This window comes from Hevea brasiliensis, chromosome 13 (genome assembly GCF_030052815.1).
Source record: "Hevea brasiliensis isolate MT/VB/25A 57/8 chromosome 13, ASM3005281v1, whole genome shotgun sequence".
Classification (NCBI taxonomy): domain Eukaryota; kingdom Viridiplantae; phylum Streptophyta; class Magnoliopsida; order Malpighiales; family Euphorbiaceae; genus Hevea; species Hevea brasiliensis.
The window spans coordinates 77,638,440-77,662,375 of NC_079505.1; the positions used below are offsets into that span (position 1 = coordinate 77,638,440).

The 23,936-nt window shown below is 27.9% G+C and overlaps 1 protein-coding gene and 1 pseudogene across 1 annotated transcript; both read left to right on the top strand.

The window, feature by feature from the left end:
• The first annotated feature begins 16,134 nt into the window (after window positions 1-16,134).
• On the top strand, window positions 16,135-20,549 carry LOC110641560 (uncharacterized; annotated as a pseudogene).
• An 884-nt stretch (window positions 20,550-21,433) lies between these two features.
• Window positions 21,434-23,314, top strand: LOC110641554 (uncharacterized). The gene is made up of 3 exons (XM_021793337.2): window positions 21,434-21,883; window positions 21,996-22,077; window positions 22,932-23,314. The coding sequence occupies exons 1-3, from the start codon at window positions 21,767-21,769 to the stop codon at window positions 23,090-23,092; spliced, it is 360 nt and encodes a 119-aa protein (XP_021649029.2). The 5' UTR covers window positions 21,434-21,766; the 3' UTR covers window positions 23,093-23,314.
• Window positions 23,315-23,936: the final 622 nt, after the last annotated feature.

Genomic DNA, 23,936 nt, shown 5'->3' on the forward strand with positions numbered 1-23,936 from the left:
AGGGTATAATATTATACGAAAAAAAAAATATTTATATTTAATTCATTATATATCAAAACATATAAATATATAAAATTTATATTTTTAATAAATAAATTTTATTATATATATTACATCTTGAATCTATAATAAATTAAATTTTAAAAAAAAAATTCTTTATACAAATCAATAGAATCATCAATTTTTGAGCATATATCTTTTGCCAAGTAGCATGCTAATTGATTAGCTTCTCTCTTGTTCATAACAAAGTAGACATCGGGTACCTTAAATATTTTAATAAAAATAAAAATAAATATTAAAGAACATTTTATTTTTTAAAAAGTGAGAATAATAAAAGGTGATAAATACAATTAACTTTTTTTTTATTGTCTATGAAAAATAAATTAATTTTTAAAATATGTTAAAAATTACATATTAATTTTCTAATTTCAATAAATAATAATTTAATGTTCAAGAAACTGATTATTATCTCTCTCCTCCTTTTTTTTTTTTTCTCTTTCATATCTTTTTTTTTTTCAATAACCATTGGTCTATTTTTTATTGGTGGCTATCCCTAAATTATCTTTTCTTTTTCTTTTAATTTTTTTTGTTTTTTTTTCTAATAAACTCTGATATCCATGTTCCTTTGGAATAAATCTAAGATTTTCTCTTCAGTATTGGGGTCTTGTTTCTTTTCATTATTAGAGTTTTATTTTTCTTCCTTAATAGAGTTTTGTTTATTTTTTTTAAATATGTGAATGGATTATTTGACGATTATAAATTGGAGACTCAGGAATGAGTAATGATAATTCGATAGTGTGTCGTGTTCCTTCATTGATGTTAGGTAGTTTAATATATTCTGTGGATAATAAAATCCTAAAAAGACAATTATTGTAGAAGATTTATTTGTTTGTCTAAAATAAAAAATGATTAGCTATTGCTCGAAAAGTTATTATACTCTATTTATAATATCTTTGAACAAAATTTTTTAATTATCTATGTTTGTATTTTTTTCTCTTAAGAATTTTATTCTGTAATTATTGTATTATTCTTATTAAGGAACTACAAAATTTTATCTAGAAAAAATTTTAATTTTCATAATTTTTTGGATTTCTTTGTTTAAACTCACCATTACTTATATATTGAATTATTACAATATTTTTACCCAATTTTCAATTAAAAATAATTTAGTACTTTATGTTTTATGTTTATTAACAAAAATAATTATCATATTTAAATTTATCTTTAACCATATAATATTAATGAATGGCATCTCATATAGTAGTAAATCTTATCAAATAACAATAATTAAAATTGAAAAAAAAAATTAAGATATTTAATTAAAAAAATAAAAAATAATGTATAACATATTTAAAATAATATAAAAATTTTAAAAGAATAATAGCCATGCTACCAATTAATTTAAACTAAATAATTCTCCTAATCTACTTCATATCATAATATAATATGAATAATATATAATAAATTTTACCTATTTCATTCAAATTTATTTTAATTAATTTATCCATTATTTTTAAATATATAAAAGTGAGAATTCTTAATTTTCGCTTGCCTCCATAAATAATAAAATAAAAAATTTGCAAAAAGAAAAAGGAAAAAGGAGTGCTGCTTTATTGTACATCCATATTTTTTAACTGGGTTTTTAAAAAATAAAAACTAATTTTAATAAACTATAAAAATCTAATTCATATTATTTAGTTCCTATAATTTTAATTGTTTGTATAATTTAATCTTTTTGATAAAGGTTAAAATAAATTGATTAATATTTTCATTGATAAAAATCTAATAAAATGATTAAATATTTTAATTTTATAAAATATAGAGATATTTTAATTAAATTTAAAAAAATAAAATAAAATTATTAATTTAAAAAAATACAAAGACTTAATAATAGCTCACCTTTTTAATTGGGTGAATGAAGGAGTATGAGAGAGCACGAATCAATTAATCTATTATTAATGACGTATGTTAACAATCAGTTTTCTTTTTATTTGGTCCAACAACTAATTAAATTTTGAATTAATAAAATTAATTGAATTATATTTTTAAATTTGTATTTATATTTTTTTAAAAAATATGTGATAATAGTTATTATTTAACAAATATTCATATATTTATTAATATAATTAAATATAAATATAAATATACATTTTATTTTTACTGATTTTTAAAACTAATCACATAATTTAACAAAAAGTTAAAATTTTTAATTTATAAAGATTATAATTAAAATTTTAAAATATTATAAAAATATATATTAACCATATTACATCTAATAAAAAATATTATATATTTTTATAAGACCAATTAAATATTAATTTATAAAATAAATTTTATAGTGAACTATTTAAATTAATTAGTTCAAAATAGAGAAAAATAAAATTACTTGGAGTTTGGTATTTTTTAACTTGAATTCGACATGGTAGAAAAATTAAAACTACTAATATATAGGCAAATCAAAGTGTCTTGTGAATCTCAAAAAATATAATTGATAGGCCTGATATGATATTCATCAATGGTAATTTTTATTGGCTCTATTCTTATAGCTGTTTTTCACCGATTAATAGATGATTTGATTTTTTTTTTAGACCATATTATCTTTTTAAAATTTATTAATTATAAATTTTTTGTCTTTAAAATATTTTTTTATATTAATGGATCTTTTAAAATTATAATAAATAATAAATAAATATAAAAATTATAAATATAATTATTTTTAAGCATATATACATTATAATTATTATATTGATCATAGTCATTGACAGGGTAACTAGTAAATCAATTAGATAATAAATTAAGTGACTATGATCAATTAGATCAATTAATCAAATAACTATAATCAATTACATCATAATTAATTAGATCAACTAATGAGGTAATTATGATAAATTATATATTAATAAATTACTATCAGATAATTTATTTATTAATCAAGTAGATCATAATCAATCAGATAACAAATCAAGTAACTATGACCAATTAGATAATCATCAATGATATTTTATCAATTAAGTATATCATAGTCAATTAGATACTAAATCAAGTAATTATGATCAATTAGATTATAATCAAGTACTATCAAGTATTTTATCAATTAATCAAGTAGATAATGATCAATTAGGTTATAAATCAAGTAAATATAGTCAATTAAATCATAATCAAGTACAGTAGAGTATTTTTGTAACACCTCAAAATTTTAAATAATTATTTTGTATTGATGCTGAGGAATTCATTAATATAATTATTTAGGTGAGCAGAGACAGTCATTTCCTCCACTTAGCCACCCTAGTAGTCTTCGGTGTACTGTGAGTAGATATTGATTTTATTTATAATTTCAATATTATTATACATACAAGGCATGCTTATGCATTCACTTATAATTTGTGACACCCCTTACCCGTCTACTGTGTAGCCAAGTAAGATATGTCACACAGTGTACCGAAACACCATATTTTATTTCAACTATTTTTATCATTCCTTAATTTATTTCTTTTGGTTATGAAGTGCAATTTGTTAAATTTATATCATTAGAGTCATTTAATAAAATTATAAATTTATTTGAGGTTCCGAAAATTTTATAGAAAATCCGGTAGAATACCGGCTAAAAATGGAGAAAACAGTTCTTCGGAACCTATGAAAAACACTTCTAATAAGTTTTCAATCATTCCTAAACTCCATTTTATCAACAAAGTCTCAAGATTTCCCAACAATACTTCCATTTCTCATTCATTCATTTCACATGATATTCATATACAAGTCATAAATAAATACTCAATTTTTCATTTATAAACACAAATTTTCACTATTTATATTAATACTAAAATATATTACATAAGTCTCAATTATACATGAGAAAATAAAAGTTAATAACAAAATACTAAAATAAAACCTAGTGTCCTACCAATGTACTAAAGTCTGCGAGGTGACACGGATACTATGCAGAACTGTGGACGGCTTCACCCAGTCTGTGGTCTACTGGGCTCTCTATCAGTCTCTTCAGAACCTACACGTGGCAAAAAGCAATGCGCTAAGCAATAATGCTTAGTGGTGCCAATAATAAATTAAAAAGAACTCAAAGAAAATAAATATACAGTGAATGTATTGATGTCTTATGCAGATAATTTTTTTTTTTGTAATTATTTGTAATCTTATTTATTTGATACTTGTTATATTTATTATTTCATTAAATTTATCAATTTTCATCTTTTTGGTTGCCCAAGTAATCTATAATGGATTACTGGACTGGATAAACGAGTAAACTAGCACTGGGTACTAAGTACCTCGGGCCGTCACACCATCGATCACATATGTATCTCCCGGTGTGCAACAGAACAGATGATAAGTTATAATAAACATTAGGCACAGAGCCAAGTATCATCATAATATCAGAATGGCTAAAAGCTATAAAATCACAGAATGACATAATGCTATAATGCTATGTGCAGTACTGCTAACTGAATCCTATTGACATGCCAACCTATCCAAACTAATCTTACTAGGTGTACTAGGGCATGTTACACTTTTAAATTGCACAATTCTTGAAATTGAAGTTTCATTGTTACTATTCATTTCATTAATCAATTAAAATGTTGACTTTTTCATAGACAATAGGTATATTAATTCTAATATCCTCAACATACCACATTTCGCATTCTAAAGTTGTTGGTATTGGTTGCTAATACCATTTCAAAGCTTAGTGTTAGTTATTCACAAATTTCAGATTTCAACCATTAAGTTTACTATTTCATTAGTCATTTGTACAGTAGGAATTTGACAAAATTGTCTTCATGAAAGTTGTTCCTTATTGTGTCTAGTTACATTTCCTTTTTTGAATCACTCTATTTAGAGTTTTGTAACTCAAGTTATGGCCTAAATACCGTAACTGACCGGATTGCAAATTTTCCAGATTTTATGGATAGTACCAAATCTACAGTGTTTTGTACACTGACTGCAGGTCAATTTTTGAACATGTTATAATCAAAATTTAGGTTTGGTTTCTTCATGAAAGTTGTAGGTCTATGTCTCAGCTATCTGCTGGTAAAATTTTAGGTGAATTGGACCTTTCTACGCTGAGTTATGACCAAATGAATAAATACTATTCATTTGGTCATTTTACATAGGCAGAATGCAAGTCACCCGGATTAGGGTAATTTCTAGGTCAATTTGGCTTAGTTTTATGGGCAGGGTTTCTTCACTAAAGTTGTGTCATTATGTATCTAGTTTCATGTTCAATTAGCTTTGCACCAATTGAACCTATACAACTCCATTTATGGCTGCCTAAACCTGTTGGACTCACACCCAGTCCTGCAGGTCACCAAGGGCAGCATAACTAATTTCAATTCCAACATCCTTACTCACTTCAATTCCTCCTCACACACATTTAAATAGTCACTAATTGACCATTACGAAGTTAATATACCATTACATGAGCAAACCCTAATGTTGTTCAAGTGTCCATATTTTTTTCAAGTTCTTTTCATGCATTCCACTTGCATTTTACTTACACAAACGTATTCAATCACTCATCTCATACCAAGGGCAGCTCATAATCACTTTGCTATCAAGCAAAATCATCAAACCCTAACCAACCCTAACTGCCAAAATTATAAGAGTGCATACACACACATTTTTATGTTGTTTTTTTTTACATTTTCTACTTATTTCATGCCATTAAACATGAATTAAATCAAAAGTAGTAAGAGTTTGGACACTAACCTCTTTTGCTAACTTTTCCAAGTCTCTAAAACTTCCTTATTCCTTCTTCTTTTTGCTGGCTAGAGGTTGTTCAAGAAGCAAGATTACTTTTTAGTGAAGCAAGATAGTGGGTTCAAGGTGATTTGGTGGGTTGTCTCAAGCTTACATGAAGCTTCCATGGAGGTTGGGTTGGGAAGTGGGTTTCGGCTGGTTTGGTTGGGGAAGAAGGCACATGGCTTTTGTTTTTTTTTTTTTTTTTTTTGTCTCAGTTATCCTCTTTTATTATTTAATTAAGTGGTGATTTAATGTGATTGGTGGAAATTTTTTTAAAAGACATCATAATGATGTCATAATTGGCATTTTCCTTCATTTTCTCTTATTTGCTTCTCTACTCATTTTTAATTTTATTTTTAGCAATATTTATTTATATTTTATGTCATAATAATTATTTACTTAACTGGACAAGTCAGCCAAAAATCATATATGAAGACAAAATGATCAAAATACTCTCCGTTTAGCTTAATAGACCAAAATTGTCTATACCAATTGAAAAATTTTTCTAAGCATTTTATTGGCATTCTATTGCCATAGAAACCTCAATGACTCTTCTCTGGAGTCTCAAAAATTATATTATGAATTTTCTCCTGGGTCTAGGGCTTCTAGTTGCGAGAACTATAACTTCCCACTGGGTTACCCATCGTTAGGGCACCGGCTCATTTAACTTTGTTGCATTTTATTTTTAAAATTTTTCTAAATTTTTCTTATTAATATTTGAGTTAATTATGGTTTCTCACTTTAGTTTAAATATTTTTCCAGATGTTCTAGCTGTCCGGATCGACACCGGTCACCGAAACAGTAGAATGTACAGAATTGCTACAGTGAGGGGGTTACATAATTATATGTATATAGCTATTATAGGCAGCCTTTTTTGTAATACCCCGTTTGCATAGCCTGGTAGATTTCACTGTTCCGGTAACCGGTGTCGGTCCGAACAATTAAGGGGATTAGAACCACACTTAAGAAAACTAGATAAGTCATAAACACAAATAATTAGTAATGTTTAATTAGTTAAGTATAAACAAGAAAAACAAAACATAAGAAGTTAAACGAGCCGAGAGTCACAGCAATGGGTGACCTCCTCGGGAACGACTGCGAAGTCGTTTTAAACTCAAATTTCGAACCGTAAAAAGTGACGCTGCGGTCCTTAGGACCCTTATGAACACAGTGGAAAAGAGAAAATCACGAAAAAGAACTGTTAAGTCAGTCAAATAATTAGGTCAGAGAACCGAAAGAAATATGGAATTATTTGTAAACCAGGATGAACCGGCGAGGGGCAATTTGTTCAATTGACTGAGAGTCGACTCTGACCTAATCACAAATAAAATTGGAGAAAAGAAAATTTCGAAATCGAGAATTAAATTAAAGAACTAATAGAAAAATAGAAAAAAAAGGAAAAAATCAAAAAGTAAAAAGATGATGACATCATGCATGACCTTATGCATGATGCCATAACTAGACTAATTAATTTAATAAATTAATTGGAAAATTTGTGGTCTTCCATAACTAAAATAAATAAAGAAAAAAAAAGAAAAAAAAAAACAAAAAAATCACTTCTTCTTCTTCCCTTTTGCCGCCTCCCTTCCCTCTCCCAAATCTCTCTCACTTAAACCACCATTAAAGCTCATTTTGAGCTTGAAGAACCCTAAATCCCAACCTAGAAAATTTATTTACCAACCTTAAACCTTGTTGATTTCACTTGAAAGGAAGTTTGAGCAAGATTAGGAAAGGAAAAAATAGAAGAAAATTGAGGAAGAGGAATTTCAAGTGAGGTAAGCAATCTAAATTGCAAATTTTAGTTTATTGGTTATCTTTATGGTTTGAGTAATCTAGAAATTTAATTAAAATCAAAAGAAAACAATTGTAGAGGACCAAAGGGAATTTCAGCCAACCATGGATGTGGGAGAGTTTGATGTATTTTGAATGAATTAAATGTGTTAGTAAGTTGCATGAGAATGGTAGTAAGTTGGAAATGCATAAATGGGAATAAATGCAACATTTTAGTGTAATTAGGGTTTGGAGACCTAGGGTTTTGAGGCAAATTTTTGGAGAAATGCTTAAATGATGACTTTGGTCTATTGTGAGATGAAAAATGGTCAATAATGACCAAAAGAGATGTGTGGAAATTGTGAGAATGAAAGTTAAATTCGTAGGGCAAATGGTCATGCTGCTGGTAGCATGACCAAGCCAACTTTGAAGGACCAAAACGGAAATTTTACAAGTCCAATTGATATGCCACCAATTGGGAATGAAAATAGACATAAAATAGCACAATTTTCATTAAGGAACCATGACAAAAAACTGACCAAAACTTAGTGAACCAATTGACCAAAGTGAAATGAGAGCAGTCACATCAAGATAAACTGACCAAATGAACAGTAATTGTTCATTTGGTCATAACTCGAGCTAGGAAGGTCAAAATGACCTGAAATTTTACTAGTAATTAGATAAGATATAGATCGAAAACTTTCATGGAGAATACCAACCCAAATTATGCCATTAACCTAATCAAATTATTGAGCAAAGTTGAGTTACTGAACTTGCAAAACTGCAGGATTGCCATTTGAACAGTAAGGTTTCAATGGCTATAACTCTCTTTAGAAAACTCCGATTTAGGTGAATCTTGAACCGATGGAAACCTAAGACATAGTAGAACATTTCGTATGAAGGAAATTAGACCAAATTATGGACTTAACTTGATCAAATTATTGAATAAAGTTATATCAAAAATCTGTCAGAACCTAAATTGCAGCATGAACAGTGCAGGTGAACAGTACTTGTATTTTAGCTATAACTTGAGCTAAAAAACTCCAATCGGGGTGATCCAAAAATGAGAATACACTTAAGACAATAAGGAACATTTTCTATGAATGAAGTTTTGCCAAATTCCAACAGTAAAAGGGCCAATGAAACAGTGCAACTTAGGACTCCAAAACTGAAAATTGGCAATTTTGCCTAAAAGACATAAGTTTTGAGAAAATGACCAAAACTAACAAATTTAATGACCAAAATGTGGTATGTGGGTGAAGTTGGAGTTCCCATACCTATTAAGCCTTAGAAAGTCAACTATTTGACTTGAATAGTGTAGTGAATTGTAACCCGAAACACAAAAATTTCGAGAATGTCGAATTTAACACGTTAGAACTAGGTGAATGTGAAGCTAAATTTATTTTAGATTTGTGTTAAGTTTTAATACTGAAACATTGTAAAATTGTGTGTTTCAGTTGAAAAGAATATCGGCAAGGAACCCGAGGAACCGAGTCGAGGCTAAGGGACGACTTGCTTGAGGTTTGTGCACAACACTACTATGCCTTAAAAGTTATTGATAAAGTAAATGAAATATGCATTTTTACTCTTGCTTTGAATTGTTGAAAGTTTATTGTGATCTTATTCAGGATGTTTGATTTAAATTGTGAAAGTTATTGTATATATTTGAAATGGCAATGTTTAGCAAATTGTTAAGATAAGTTTTGAAACCACAATGTCATGACCATATATTTGAACACCTCACTAGCACGACTAGTGGGGGTAATTAGTTTCGAATTTTGATTCCTTCTCTGGAGAAGTGTTGAGGTGTGCCAGTAGAAGAGGATGTGAATTGATATCCATATATTTGAGCTAGCTAGCCTTGTGATGTGATTTCTCTTTAGCCTTTGGCTATTGAGATTCTATTTGTTTCGAATGGCATGATTTAACTATGGGTTTTATGAAATGTGTTTTGATACTTCGAAATGAACGTAGTTTGCATTAAAATCTCATAATTCATGTTTTGTGTTTAATGCTCATGTTTAGTCAAATTTTTGAATAAATATGATTTTATTTTTGCATAAAGATTATTTTAGTATATTGTGCACCACTGAGTCCTAGTACTCAGCGATAGCTTTTATTGCTGTCGCAGATACAGAGACGAGAGGAGCAGCAGACTGAGCTGCTAAAGATTGAGGATCATTCAGCCTAAAGTCTTCGGGTATAATTTATACCCTAATTGTAAATATTTCTTTTGATGTATATATTACACATAAATGTATGGACATGTAAAAATGGGTCTTGAGCAGTTGTATAAAATTTGTATAAAGTTGTAATATATATTGTAGTTTGAAATTCTCTTAATGTGAATTTTGTAATGATCATTGGATACTGGATTTGAAATTGAAAGTTGATAAATGTGTTGAGAAATTGTTTGAGATTGAGTTTGAAATTGAAGCAGTTGTTGAGAAAAATTTTTAGAAGTGTTTTTTACAGGTATTTGAAGAACTGGTTTCTCAAAATACAGACAGAACTCTGTCAAAATTTTTATAAAATTTGTGAAAAAATAAAATGGGCTAAAATTTCCAACTAGCTTTCAACTTAATTACATGTTTAAAATACTTATTAGAAATGCTCACCACTTATCAAAAATAAGAAAATTGTTTTAAAATCCCTGGTAGGGTACTTAATGAGTTATCGGTAGGTGAAGTTCGGTAGTTCATTAGGTATTCTACGGGATCATGTTATGCCTTACAGAGGGGTAAGGTGTGACATTTTTGTTGCATTATTATTTAATGAAATTGATGTGGGTGTCACCTTAGGGTAATTTAGAGTTGTGTGCATATATCAGTGTGTATGAGATGTGGTACTGGATATGGATAGGACAGACAGATCGGTTTGAGCTAATCTCGCTTGGGGCTCAATCCTTTTTGTGATAAGTAGGGATGAGTACGGCTTTGAGTTGATCTCGCTGACCCCCGTATTTAGATTATTAAGAGAAAGTCCAGCTCGAGTTAATATAGCTAGCAGAGATTGGAATTAAGATAGTTGTATAGGGGATCAGCTCCCATATATATATATATATATATACTTGATTGATGTGATACATGAGTGTATGAGTGCTTCAAATTATTTTTTGTGCTAATATTGTCTAAAATTGATTGACTTTTGATGATGTATGTTACATTTCATCCTTAGGGATGTATTAGCCCTAGATAGTTATAAAAATTATATTTAAAATCAATATCTTACTCTTTGAGTCAATTAAATCATAATCAAGTATAATATAATATTTTATTAATTAATCAAGTAAATCATAATAATGTAACTTTGATCTACTAATCAGGTAACTATGATCAACTCTATATTAATCAAATACTATCATATAATTTATTTATTAATCAGGTAGGTCATAATCAATTATATAATAAATGAAGTAACTATGATCAATTAGATAATAATCAAGAGTACTTTATCAATTAATCAAATAGATCGTAATCAATTAGATAATAAATTAAATAATTATGATCATTTATATTATAATCAAGCACTATCAAGTATTTTATCAATTAATCAAGTAGATCATGATCAAATAGATTATAAATCAAGTTACTATAATAAATTAAATTATAAGCAAACATAATAGAATATTTTATTAATTAATCAAGCAAATCATAATCAATTAGATCATAAATCAAGTAATATATAATATAAAATAATCATATGAAAGAATACACCCAATCATGGATTATTTTCTATGATATGCTATAGAATATGCAATAGAATATATTCTTACATACTTTCCCTTATAAATAGAGGTAGGTTGGGAGAAAGAGAGGTTCCTTCTCCTTCCTCCTTTATCATATCGATGAATAATATTTATCTATTGGAGTGTTGGAGGGTATTCACCGGCACCTCTCCGACTGATAGATTGATAGTTATGGACATAATATTTAAACTTATGAGTGGTCAATGACGTATGTGACTTACTTTACTCATGATTTCACTATTTTTAAATTTTTTTATTACTTGAAATAAGAAATAACATTTTAAAAACATAGGTTATTAATTTTTCAATTTAGTGTTTTTAATTCAATGGAGGGGAAGACCAAGAGATCAGCAAACATTAGCTCTGTTGCCTCACCAACCTTGGTAATTAATTTTTCAATTTACTTAGGTCAATAAAAAATAATCTTGCATATAATTAGAATATTGATTAATTAGTTTTTCATTTATTAGATAAATAAAAAAATTATTAATTAATGATAAATACAACATTAAATGGAATGCAACATTTAAATGTATGTATCTTATATATCTCATTTATAATTTATTTTTTTTTATAATTTATTTTTTATTATTTAAAGGAAATTTAAAAATTATGGACTACTAATTTTTCAATGTAATTGAAAAAAAAAATCATTTTAAAAAAATTTTATTTTAAATTTTTTTAAGACTAAACGTGAGCATCTTTTAAAAATATATCTATATTTAAGCTATTCCAAATTAAAAAAAAAAAATTAAAATTTTAGATAATCCTGTCAGTTTCCCTTAAGTCTATCGCTGTTGGTGAACCTCTGACCATTTTCCTTCATGATTAAACAAGATGGTGACCAAAGCCATAGTTTCAAGTTTCATCACATATCAAATAAAAATTGATATTTTGATAATATTATATTTGTATCTATAGAAATAATCTTTTATTAGTCTCTAATATACTTTTCATCTTATACTCTATTTACTATAAAATATTAAAAAAAAAAACGAAGTAAGAATAATATATTTTATTTCATAACTATAAAATATCTTATACTACTCTATTTACTATAAAATATTCAGAAAAAACGAAGTAAGAATAATTTATTTCATTTCATAAAAATTAAGAGGATTTAAAATTAAATATAATCAATTGTATATATTACTATTTTCTATAATAATTCGTTGAGTGTTCATAACTTATATAACAATGTTTGAAAAATTATTTAAGAAAGAAAATAAATCTGAATACATAAAAACTCATTTAAATATATTAAATTATTAGTATCATTATTAGCATGTTTTGTTATGATATTTTAAAATATTTTAAATTAAAACTAATATATATGTATTAAGAAAATCGTGCAAGTAGTTTTAGTTGGAGTTTTCTTTTATCAGGGTGTAGGTGAATTAGACTTACTAGAGAACTCGAAGATTAAAAAAGAAAACTAAAAAAAAAAATAATAATAATACTGCCTGTTATAGGTAATTAAAAGTTGTTCTAAAATATTTTCAAATAAATTTTCAAGTTCAATTTTAGACTTTAAAATAATAAATTTATTTTTAATTAATTATCTATATAATACATAAATGTGTAAAAGAGTGAATATTAGTTTTGACCAAATAGTCTATCATTATTTGTATATTTGTAATTATATTTTTAATATTTAATTTAAGTTTAGAGGTTATATAGATTTAAAATTTTTAGGACTTAAAATTTAATTATCTATATAATTTTAAAATTTATATAAATTTAAAATTCTTAGTCTTACTTATATTTAAAGTATATTTAATTAAATATTTATTATAATATAATTTTAAATAAAAATTTCTAAAATTATTTTCATAATTTATATTATTTAAAAAATAAAAAATATTTTATTTATATAAATAACTTTTTTAATGAATCATAATAAATTTGTATCTTTATTCTATAATTATTTATATAAAATTATTTTAATGCAATTATATTTAAATTTATGTAAAAAAAAGAACAAAAAATAATTTTTATCAGTAAAATATATGAATTATTTTATTAATTGTTTTAAATTTTTATTTAATTTAATTTCTTAAAAGTTTATAAAAAAATATTTCATATAAAATAAATTTTTATTTTTCTTAATTATAGATATATTTCTAAAATTTTTAATTATTTAATTAATATATAAAATAGTTTTAATTAAAATTAAATTTATAAATCTTATGTAAATAATTCTAATTGATAAGTATATATATATATATATATATATATATATATATATATATATATATATATATATATATATATATATATAACAATAAAAAAATTTATATTTATTGATTTATAAAAAATATTTAATTAGTATGTAATATACATTAAAATTAAATAAATCTAAATGTTTTAAGTAATATATAATACGTACAAAGGATAAAAAAAATAAATTATATATATAAGAAAAAGCATTTAAATAAATAAACATATATCATTTAAAAAATTAAATAAGTTTGAATTTAATTATAAAATTAATAAAATTAATAGGATGATTATAATTTATAATATATTTTTTTTATTTTAAAATGATATATTATTAAAAGTTTAAAAATTTTCATGCCTATATACATAAAACATAAAATTTTTTAATTTACTTTAATATTATAATATTATAATAACTTAATAATTAGTGCATATGTATTAAAAGAATTAAAAATTATATTTTAAATATAAAATAATAAATTTATTTTTAATTAATTATCTATATAATATATAAATGTGTAAAAGAGTGAATATTAGTTTTGACCAAATAGTCCATCATTATTTATAGTATTTGTAATTATATTTAGTTTAAGTTTAGAAATTATATAAATTTAAAATTTTTAGGACTTAAAATTTAATTATCTATATAATTTGAGAATTTACATAAATTTAAAGTTCTTCGTCTTATTTATATTTAAATTATATTTAATTAAATATTTATTATAATATAAATTTAAATAAAAATTTATAAACATATTTTCATAATTTATATTATTTAAAAAATAAAAAAATATTTTATTTATATAAATAACTTTTTTAATGAATTCTAATAAATTTTTATCTTTATCCTATAATTATTTATATAAATTATGTTAATACAATTATATTTAAATTTAAGTACAAAAAAGAAAAAAAAATAATTTTTATCAGTCAAATATATGAATTCTTTTATTAATTGTTTTAAATTTTTATTTAATTTAAATTCTTATAAGTTTATAAAAAAATATTTCATATAAAATAAATTTATATTTTTCTTTATTATAGATATATTTTTAAAATTTTTAATTATTTAATTAATATATAAAATAGTTTTAATTAAAATTAAATTTATAAATCTTATGTAAATAATTCTAATTGATAAGCATATATGCATGTATATATAACAATAAAAAAATTCATATTTATTGATTAATAAAAAATATTTAATTAGTATGTAATATACATTAAAATTATATAAATCTAAATGTTTTAAATAATATATAATTATGTACAAAGGATAAAAAAATAAATTATATATATATATATATATATATATATATATATATATATATATATATATATATATATGAGAAAAAATATTTAAATAAATAAACATATATCATTTAAAAAATTAAATAAATTTGAATTTAATTATAAAATTAATAAAATTAATACGATGATTCTAACTTATAATATTAATTTTTTTATTTTAAAATGATATATTATTAAAAGTTTAAAAATTTTCATGTCTATATACATAAAAAATAAAATTTTTTAATTTTTTTTATTATTATAATATTATCATAATTAATAAATAGTACATATATATAAAAAGAATTAAAAATTATATTTTAAATATACAAGTGTTATTTAAACTTAATAAGTTTATATTTAAATATAAAAATTAATTGATAATTTGATTTAAAAAGTCACAATTTTCCTATAAATAGAAGTATTATATTATTTAATAAAATTTTTATTTATTTTTATCCAATAAATTTTTTTATTGAAATTTGATATTTAGTCCAATAAAAATAATTATATAAACTTTAATTTAAAAATAAGTTATAATTTAGTTTGATAAAATATTTTACTGTAAATTAAATAATTATCTATATATTTTTTATTGCAATCATTTCAATTAAAAATAAAATATAATAACGTCAATATTTTTTTATTTTATTAGAATAATTTTTTTATTAAAATAATATTTTAATTGTTAATTTATTATTTATAAATAATTTATTAGTATTAATATATTTTTCAATTTTATTTTTAAAATTTTTCTTTATATCATAATAAATATTATGTAAAATATTATATATATAAAAAATTAATAATATTGATACTTATTGATATGAATGTAAATAATTAATTTTATTAAAAAAATAAAAAAAATTAAGTTAAAAATAAAAAAATTAATTTTATTTAAAATTATATCAAATTAAATTTGTGTTATAAAAAATTTAAAATTTTCACTTTAATTATATATCTTTTATAAAAATTATAAAATAAATAATTAAATTTATATATTTTTAAAACATTTACAATTATAAAATTATAATATAATAATAAAATTTTTATTATAAATTTTATTTTTATATTTTTTTATTTTTATTGATATATTTTTATTTTATTAATTTAATTTAAAAAATAATAAATAAATACATAATATAAATATAATATTTTACAGTAATATTATATTAAATAAAAAATTGCGGGCACCACTTCTCTCTTTTCAGCTTATCCCTCCCATGCTTTTCAACTTGCGCCTAGTCTTTTGATAATGTAATTCCATAAATTTTATAACGGCATTTTGGGAAATAAAATTCCCTCCATCGCAAATTTCGCGGTTCCCGCTCACTCCTTCGTGGCATCCTGGTGAATGCAATCACAACCGTCCATCTCTGTCCATATTGCCGATAACGAAACCCTAGTTCACTCAATTTTTATAGCTTTCAAATCCCTCGTTTCAATTAAACTGACGAACGGCTCATCAAATAGAAAGAGAAAACGGATAGAGAGAGAGACACCAGAGTCCATTCCTCTCAACCATCACCGCGTAGCCTCGTCGCGTACGGTTTAATTTCTCAATTTGCGTTTGGAATTTTCGATTAGGGTTCGGACTTTGGGTTTTGCGATTGAATTGATGGAGAGATTGGGGTCGCCGCCGGATACGGAGTCGTTCGGGTACGTTAGCTGGGAGGAGGTGAGCGTCTCGAAGGGTAAAGGGAGGAGAGAGGTTCGCTATTACTTGAAAAGGATAGACGGAGGATTGGATCTGGCCGTCATAGGAAAGAGACGAGCTCTAGGCATTCTTCTTATCACTACGCTGTTAAGAATAGATCAATTTTATTGTCTATGAGACCTTTGAAGCTCAAGTCCAGACGAGAGGTGATTGATTGGCTCAACTCCATCGTTTCAGGTACAATTGGAAAAAAATTTAATGAAACTCTTCTTATTTCATTCAAAAGTATTGACGGATTTTGATTTTTCTTTTGAAAATCATGAAGCTTTGTGGTTCTGGGTTTTTGGTTCTGTGCAGAGTTTTTTTTTTGACAGTTCCAACTTTCAAGCTTCTTACGGTTTGGATGCGCATAAAATTACTTGTATATTGTTTCATTTTCCTTCTTGCGACTCGTCTATTCTAAAGTTTTCATTACCAGGAGTTAATGAAACTGCCCTATAATATGTTATGTTATTTAGTCCATTACAGATTCAAAAAAAGTTCGGATCTTTTGCCCATGTTAATTAGGTGGACTGGAAAATTATGGGGATATATTAAAGTTTGGACGGGCAGACTACGATTTGTTTTACAGTTGGCATACTCATAAACTTTTCGTTTTGAAATCTGCTTTTTTCCAGAACTTATAGTTGCCTATGGCAGAATGAGTTTGAGATTCCAGAGTACTTCGTACAATTTGTGGTTAGTCATGTTTAGTGTTTCACAAGTGGATCAGTGATTCACGGGGCTTTTAATCAATTCCTGAATGTTTTTGGATCAATCCTCTCCTCCCACCCCCCCAAACAACAGCACACACACAAAAAAAAAAAAAGAAAAAAAATAATGATAATAAATAAAATGATTTTTTTCTCCTTATATATAATAAATTTACTCTTCCTCCTTCTCCAACTTGCATATAGTTATATTCCTTGGATCAACTAGTACCGTTATCCTGCCTACCTTTTACCTTCATGTCTATCAACTATGCCCAAACCATAATAATCTAGTTTTTCTGGTGTCATGATGCTGCAAACTGACTATGATCTGGGCTGCAGGAATTCTGATTCAATTTAAAAGAGCCGGTTGATAGCATAGGATCCTTGTGGCCTCGAAATCTAGGTTAAGATCTTTCATGGCCAAATTTATTGTGATTTACATAACTGTTTTCACATTTGTGGTAACCTTTTGACTGTCAGCAATCGGATTGAATCTTAAACCATCGATTCAAAGATACATACGGTTCTTGTTTTGTGCCTATTTTTGTATTTCTCATCTGTTGTTCTTTCTTTGATGGGATATCTTTTGTGTGTTGCTTAAACGTTTTGCTCTTTTGACTGTATTTATTTCTATATACAAATCAATATCATTTTTATCTGTGTTTTCTTGTCTATATGTTCTTCCTTTGTAGGTGTCTACATTCAGTGTTAACTGTTTTCTTGATTTTCCAGATTCACTGCCTCTTGAATCACCCCACCTGCCAGGTTCTGTGGACAGTAGTGATGTTTCTGAGTTGCACATTGAAAACTTTAGGGTATGGATGGCATTATTAACCTGTTGCTTTCTCCTATTTTTTGTCCCTTTTGTATGTTTAATTTGCTCATGATCCACAATCCATTATTTTGATTGTTACGTGTTTTATCTGCAGGACAGACAACTGCAGAAGCTGGACCATTATACAAAAGAATTTTTATGGTTAGGATCTTCATGGACATGCCAGAAAAGACGAAAACATTATCAGTCTTTTCAACGGAATGGCATCAAAATTTCTGTGAGTGCTTCTGGGGATTGCTATTTGTTTTGTAGCCCATGTATCTTTTATGTACTGTTACTTACTCCATGCATTTTTGCCTGCTTCTTGTTAACATCCTTCTAGGTATATTACTTTGTGTTTGTCTTAGCTGAGGAGGATAAAAGGCTTGTTGCATACTTGGAAGACATGTATGAGGACTCGAAAGGGAACAAGATGGTTATGGTACGATGGTTTCACAAAATTGATGAGGTTGGTATTGCTTTGCCTCACAATTTTAATGACAGAGAGCTTTTCTTTTCTCTTTGTCGTCAAGATCTCAGTATTGAATGCGTAGATGGAATGGCCACCATCCTCAGTCCCCAGCATTTTGAGAAGTTCCTAAATGAGGCGTCACACACTATGTTGGATCCATTTGTTTGCGACAAGCAGTTTGATAATGAGATATTAAGCCCTTCCACATTACTCAAGTCAAAGGATACTGGAAACAGGAAATACTTAGGTATATGTATTTGGTTTCTCCTGCAAGGGATCAGGCAAATTCTCTGCAGATTGTTGATGGCTTGAAAGTGGAAGCAAATGCCTATGATGATTCTGGGATTAGACCTCGGGAGAGGCATCGTCAATCAAAAGATGATATTTGTACTGGTACGAGAGAATCAACAGATACAGTGAATGTGGATGTGCGTAACCTACATGACTGCAAAAGTGGAACAGAGATGTCCAGTCTAATGGGTGGGGAATCTGCTGCTCTTTTGTCTGGAGCAGAGGCTAAGCAAAGTCCTATTCAGTGTCTAAAACTTGGTTCTGAAGTTGAAGTGCTTTCTCAGGATAGTGGGATTAGAGGTTGTTGGTTTAGAGCATTGATAATTAAGATGCACAAAGATAAGGTAAAGGTGAGATATCAAAATGTTAAAGATGCCTAAAATGAAACTAACAATTTAGAGGTGAGAACTGTTTCATCTCCTTGTTTTTTGTGTTTTGTTCTGTTCATTATCGAAAAAGAGGTGGGTTGTAAATAGGTGAATTTTATAAGTTATATTAATTTACCTTCTTGCTTATTTTTTCAGGAATGGATTCTAGCAAACAGAGTTGCAGTTCCTGACCAATTAGGAATTCGGATTTGTGGGAGGACTATACCCTCCTCCAAAGTTCAAAAAGGGTCGAGTATTGTGGGGTTTAGATTTGGGACTGCTGTTGATGTTTGGCGGCATGATTTTTGGCATGAAGGCATTGTTATTCATAAGAAATCTGAAGATAGATTTTATGTCTATTTCCCAGGTATGAAAAATTGTCATATTATGAAAATATGCTGCTAAAGCAGACTCAGTCTCGCATTTCCTTAGATTCAATTTTTAACATTTATACATGTCTTTTGCTGGCAGGAGAAAAGCAAGAATCGGTCTGTGGCCGTGCTGACCTGAGACACTCCCAAGAATGGTTGGGAAATGGGTGGATGCGCCTAAAGGAAAGGCCAGATGTTGCCTGCGCCATATTATCTATCCCAGAAACAAAGCAAGTTGTCAATTCTGATGAGAGCAAATTGCTTCAAACTGCCATTTCTGATGCTACACAATCAGGAAAAACTAAATCATGATGTAGTGATTGTTCGTCAGATTCTGGAAGTGATAGGGGAAGAGAATCAGTTGTGGTTCCAGATCTTTCAAAAGATTATTTTCTAGCCCAGTTAAGGTGGAACACATCAAAGAAGAGAAGACGTGGTAGTGGGAACTCTGGCACGACGATGCATAAGAAACAAGATGGTGGTGAGTACTCCTCGCAAGTTGTTGGTTCAAAAGCCTGCGAAAAATTTATTCTTTCAGCGACTTGCAAAGTTGATCATGAGAATTGCAAGTATATAAGGGATGCTCTATTTAGTTCTGCTGTTGTGCAGCCTCTAACAAGCTTGGTTATGTCTAGGTGATAGGTTCCTTTTTGGTGGGATGGGGAATCGCCACAATCCATCTCTGAAATAGATAGATGTTACCCTAGGTTTTCTGGTTCATGTTTTTTGGAGGTATATATGAAGTATTTCATAGGTATACAAGTCATATATCGTGCATGTACCCGATGCACTTTTAGCCTTTTCACAGATGCCATGACATGAAGGTGTCCCTATTAACGTGCAACTCCTCTCTTATTGCCTATATATTCAACAATAGCCTGTAGGAGGTTTAGGTGCTCCACAAATTTCAGGCAGCAATTTTGGATGATCTCGCATCTTGACCCGCATAATTTGTACCCTAGGGAATGTTGCTGGAGGATTTCAGCTTCGTGTATTTTGTATATAATGTCTTTGGTAATAAAATTTATCTCTTTACCTTTGTTTTTCATGTTCAATCTGTTGGTTTAATGAGTAACTTGTTTCACCTATTCAGATAAAAAAAAAAAAAAAAAGAAAACTTGTGTCACCTGTATCACTTTCGTTTGAAGTGGCTAAAGCCTGTTCAATTGCTTACTGCCAAAATATGTACCGTAGTACGGTGTGTGAGCGTTGTTTGATTGGATTCCTTTTTAACAATGCGGAACGAATCTGCCCGCACCAATTTCGTGTGGGTTCCCACTCTAGAAAGGAGGATCCTGAGTAGATTGTGGTCCGTCATTAGACATCATGATTTTTTTCTTAAATGTTGGTGTGTGTTTGTGTGAAGCATAATTCCTGTTTTTAGCAAATACAAATCTTTATTATGCCCATCCGGATACATGTAACTGGCAAACACAACACTAGTGTATCTTGTTTTTGTTATTTTGTTGTCATATTAGGGTTGTTCATAGTCTTAATTACTGTATATACTGTTAAGGGCTCTGTGCCAATTGGTTTCCCATCAATTGCAAAACAAATACAATGAATTTGCGGGGTGAATCAGCAGAAGCAACAAGTGACTTGTTCGGTTTTGTTGATCCAGTTGGGTAGTTCAAATTGCTGAACAATCAAAATCAATTAGCTAGAAATTTTCTTTTGTTTATTTGTTAATGTTCAACGGTTATGGTGAAACTCGCAAGCCTGGGTGTCTCAGCTATTTTACAAAGCCGAGCTGGAGACCCATAATTAAAAAAGTATATAACAAGGCATCATGCATGCGTGTTTGTCTAAAATCTCAACTCGGCTCAATTTAGCTCGTTGGACAGCTGCCATAGCCACGCTCCTTGTGACATGACTGATTAATTGAATTTAAAGATGCACTTACACGAGTAGTTGGTCTTACAAGTAAGCTGCACAGAATAATTATTGCGGAGAAAATTCAGAAACAGTGGTAGGTGTGGGCCTTGCTCTGAGAAAGAGGCATCTGCGTCACAAAGGCCTTTTCCAATTCAACATGCTTCCAATTGTTATCCTAAAATGTTTCATCTTCATTCCTTGTTCTTGTTCTCTAACAATTGAAGCATATATAAAAAGATAGACTTGCTCCATCAGTGCAGCAGCAGCCGTTCTTCGATCGTTTTCTGTGTCTTTGTCTCTCTGTCTTTCTCTGTGCAAGATGAGATTTAACTTGTTACCTTCTTTATATGAATATTTTATTTTTCTGTAAAAGTCTACCATAAAGGAGAGATGGCTCTTGCTAATCGGCCTAAGAAGGAGACGCCCAGTTTTGTATGCAAGAAGCCGAAGAATATGCTACTTCCTGGAACTAGCCTTGCCTCTGTTGAATCCTTATCTGTCCCTCTTGTTTGTACTCTCTCTCTCTCTCTCTCTCCTATATATGTTGCTTTGCAGGTTGTTTAGGCTTAATCAAATTTTTATGGATTATGGCCTTATGGCCGGTCTTTGTTGAAAGCAGGTCCAGGAAGTTGTTCTCTCAGCAGATATTCGATGTGCTGAATGTCAAATGAGAATAGCTGAAATAATGTCAAGAATGGCTGGTAAGATATCTAATGTCCTCTACTCTGATGCTAAGCTTCCACAAAAATGTAATAAGTTCTTATTATTCTTTGCCAGTGTAACAATTATCTTGGAAGGATTTTCCTAAAGTTAAATTGGTGGCTCTGCTACTCTCTAGACATGGATACATAGTTTTGAAGGAAAATGGAAAAGTGTTCTTTTCATTTGCGCCTGGTGGCTTGCCTTCTATGGCAACCTTTTCCTAATTTCTTTTATTTGGACTGAGTGCTTTCAATGGTGGATTCCACAGATGGCTATGCCTCTAATGCATAAAGCTGATATTATGTTCACAGAAGTTGGTCCAGAAATGTTAAGAGATTAGAGAAAAAGAAAAGGGGAAAATATGAAGTTTTGAATTGACAAGTCAGTGCATCTTGCATTCTAGGGTTGAAACTCTCACTAGAGCTGTTCTGCAAATTTTCATATTGTAATTAACGACTTTAGTTTGACTTGCCTGCACTGTTCTTTACAGTTTTTAGATGTTTATGATCGTTGGAATTATTCAAGTAGGGTATCTTGCACATTCATATTTCTGTGTTCTTTTGCTACAGTTGGACCACATTAAAGTTATTTGCAACTTGAATTTGTGGTGTAGAATATTCAGAAAGAATACTCAAAGGAGAAGTAGAAATATATTCTCAAATTTTATTAATATAATTTTCAAATGTCAATACTAATTATAATAAGTTCTATAGGAAAATACCTAAATTACATAGGTATTTCCACTTATCCTTCCTGCATCAATTTGGCTGTTTTGACTTGGCTTGAAAAATCTTGGTTTTCAGTTTGGAATAGAATATAATGTTAAAAATAAACTTTCATGCTGGTCTTGCAGAGACTGAATCTGTGTCAGTTAATGTGTTGGAGAAGAAGGTAACTCTTATTTGTAGATATCCTGGTGTTAAAGTACCCACAAGGCAAGTTGCTGCTGTGTACAGGAATCCTTTCAACAAAATTGCCATGTTCAAGCGCATTTTTCGCGCCACCAGCAGTTGATTGCTTGTATAAACGTTCCAACATGCCAGATAGTGTTATCAGTCCGGATATAGGTATAGTGTTATCAGTCCTGATATAGGTATTGTGGGGTCTCTGTAGATGTACGTGGGTGCAATGAATGCAGTGTTAACTGTCGAGGGTGTGGCTTGTTTTTCTGCTTAAAATTTTAACTGCAAGAAAATGTGTATATTACTCTGGTTGAAAGGAAAATTCTTATTTAAATTCAATTTCTTATAGATTAAAGACACAATATATATAATGAATTCACATATAAAAATATTATGTCCTAAGTTTATAATGAATCGGGTTATCTAAGTAAGTTTTTTTTTTTTTATGTTGAATTAATTGTCTACATAATTGTAACAGGACATTGACGAAATAAAAAAGCACTGGGAGAGCAGTTGAGAAGTTGTAGCATAAACATTCTCTGTTTTTACTATCGTAGTTAAAAGGCATCAACCTCGCCTAGTTTTATGCTGGGTTTGGACGGGGAAAGGAAAGAGTAATTAATAGAATGATAAAAAAAAAAGGAAAAATTTAAAGAGAGGGATAATAAAAAAAATCAAAATAAGATAATATGTATATATATATATATTTATTTATTTATTTATTTATTTCTTACTTATTTTTACTCTCCGCTAATTCACCTTGTTATCTTTTATGTCTCTTTCGTTCTCATTTATAATTGTTAATCTTTTTTATTTTTTCTAAGCAGGTAAATCAGGATAAGATGGCTTAAATTTTGTGCAACATTACCTTTGCAAGCAAGTTATGGATGCTTGATGATGACATATAATGAAGTAAAACAAAGCATGGGACAAGAGGGGAGGATGCTTTCGGGTTT

Coding starts and splice junctions, on each gene's coding strand:
- LOC110641554 (XM_021793337.2), top strand. CDS start 21,767: ATGGCTCTTGCTAATCGGCCTAAGAAGGAGACGCCCAGTTTTGTATGC. Junction 21,884..21,995: donor AATCCTTATCTGTCCCTCTT/GTTTGTACTCTC, acceptor TGTTGAAAGCAG/GTCCAGGAAGTTGTTCTCTC. Junction 22,078..22,931: donor AATAATGTCAAGAATGGCTG/GTAAGATATCTA, acceptor CTGGTCTTGCAG/AGACTGAATCTGTGTCAGTT.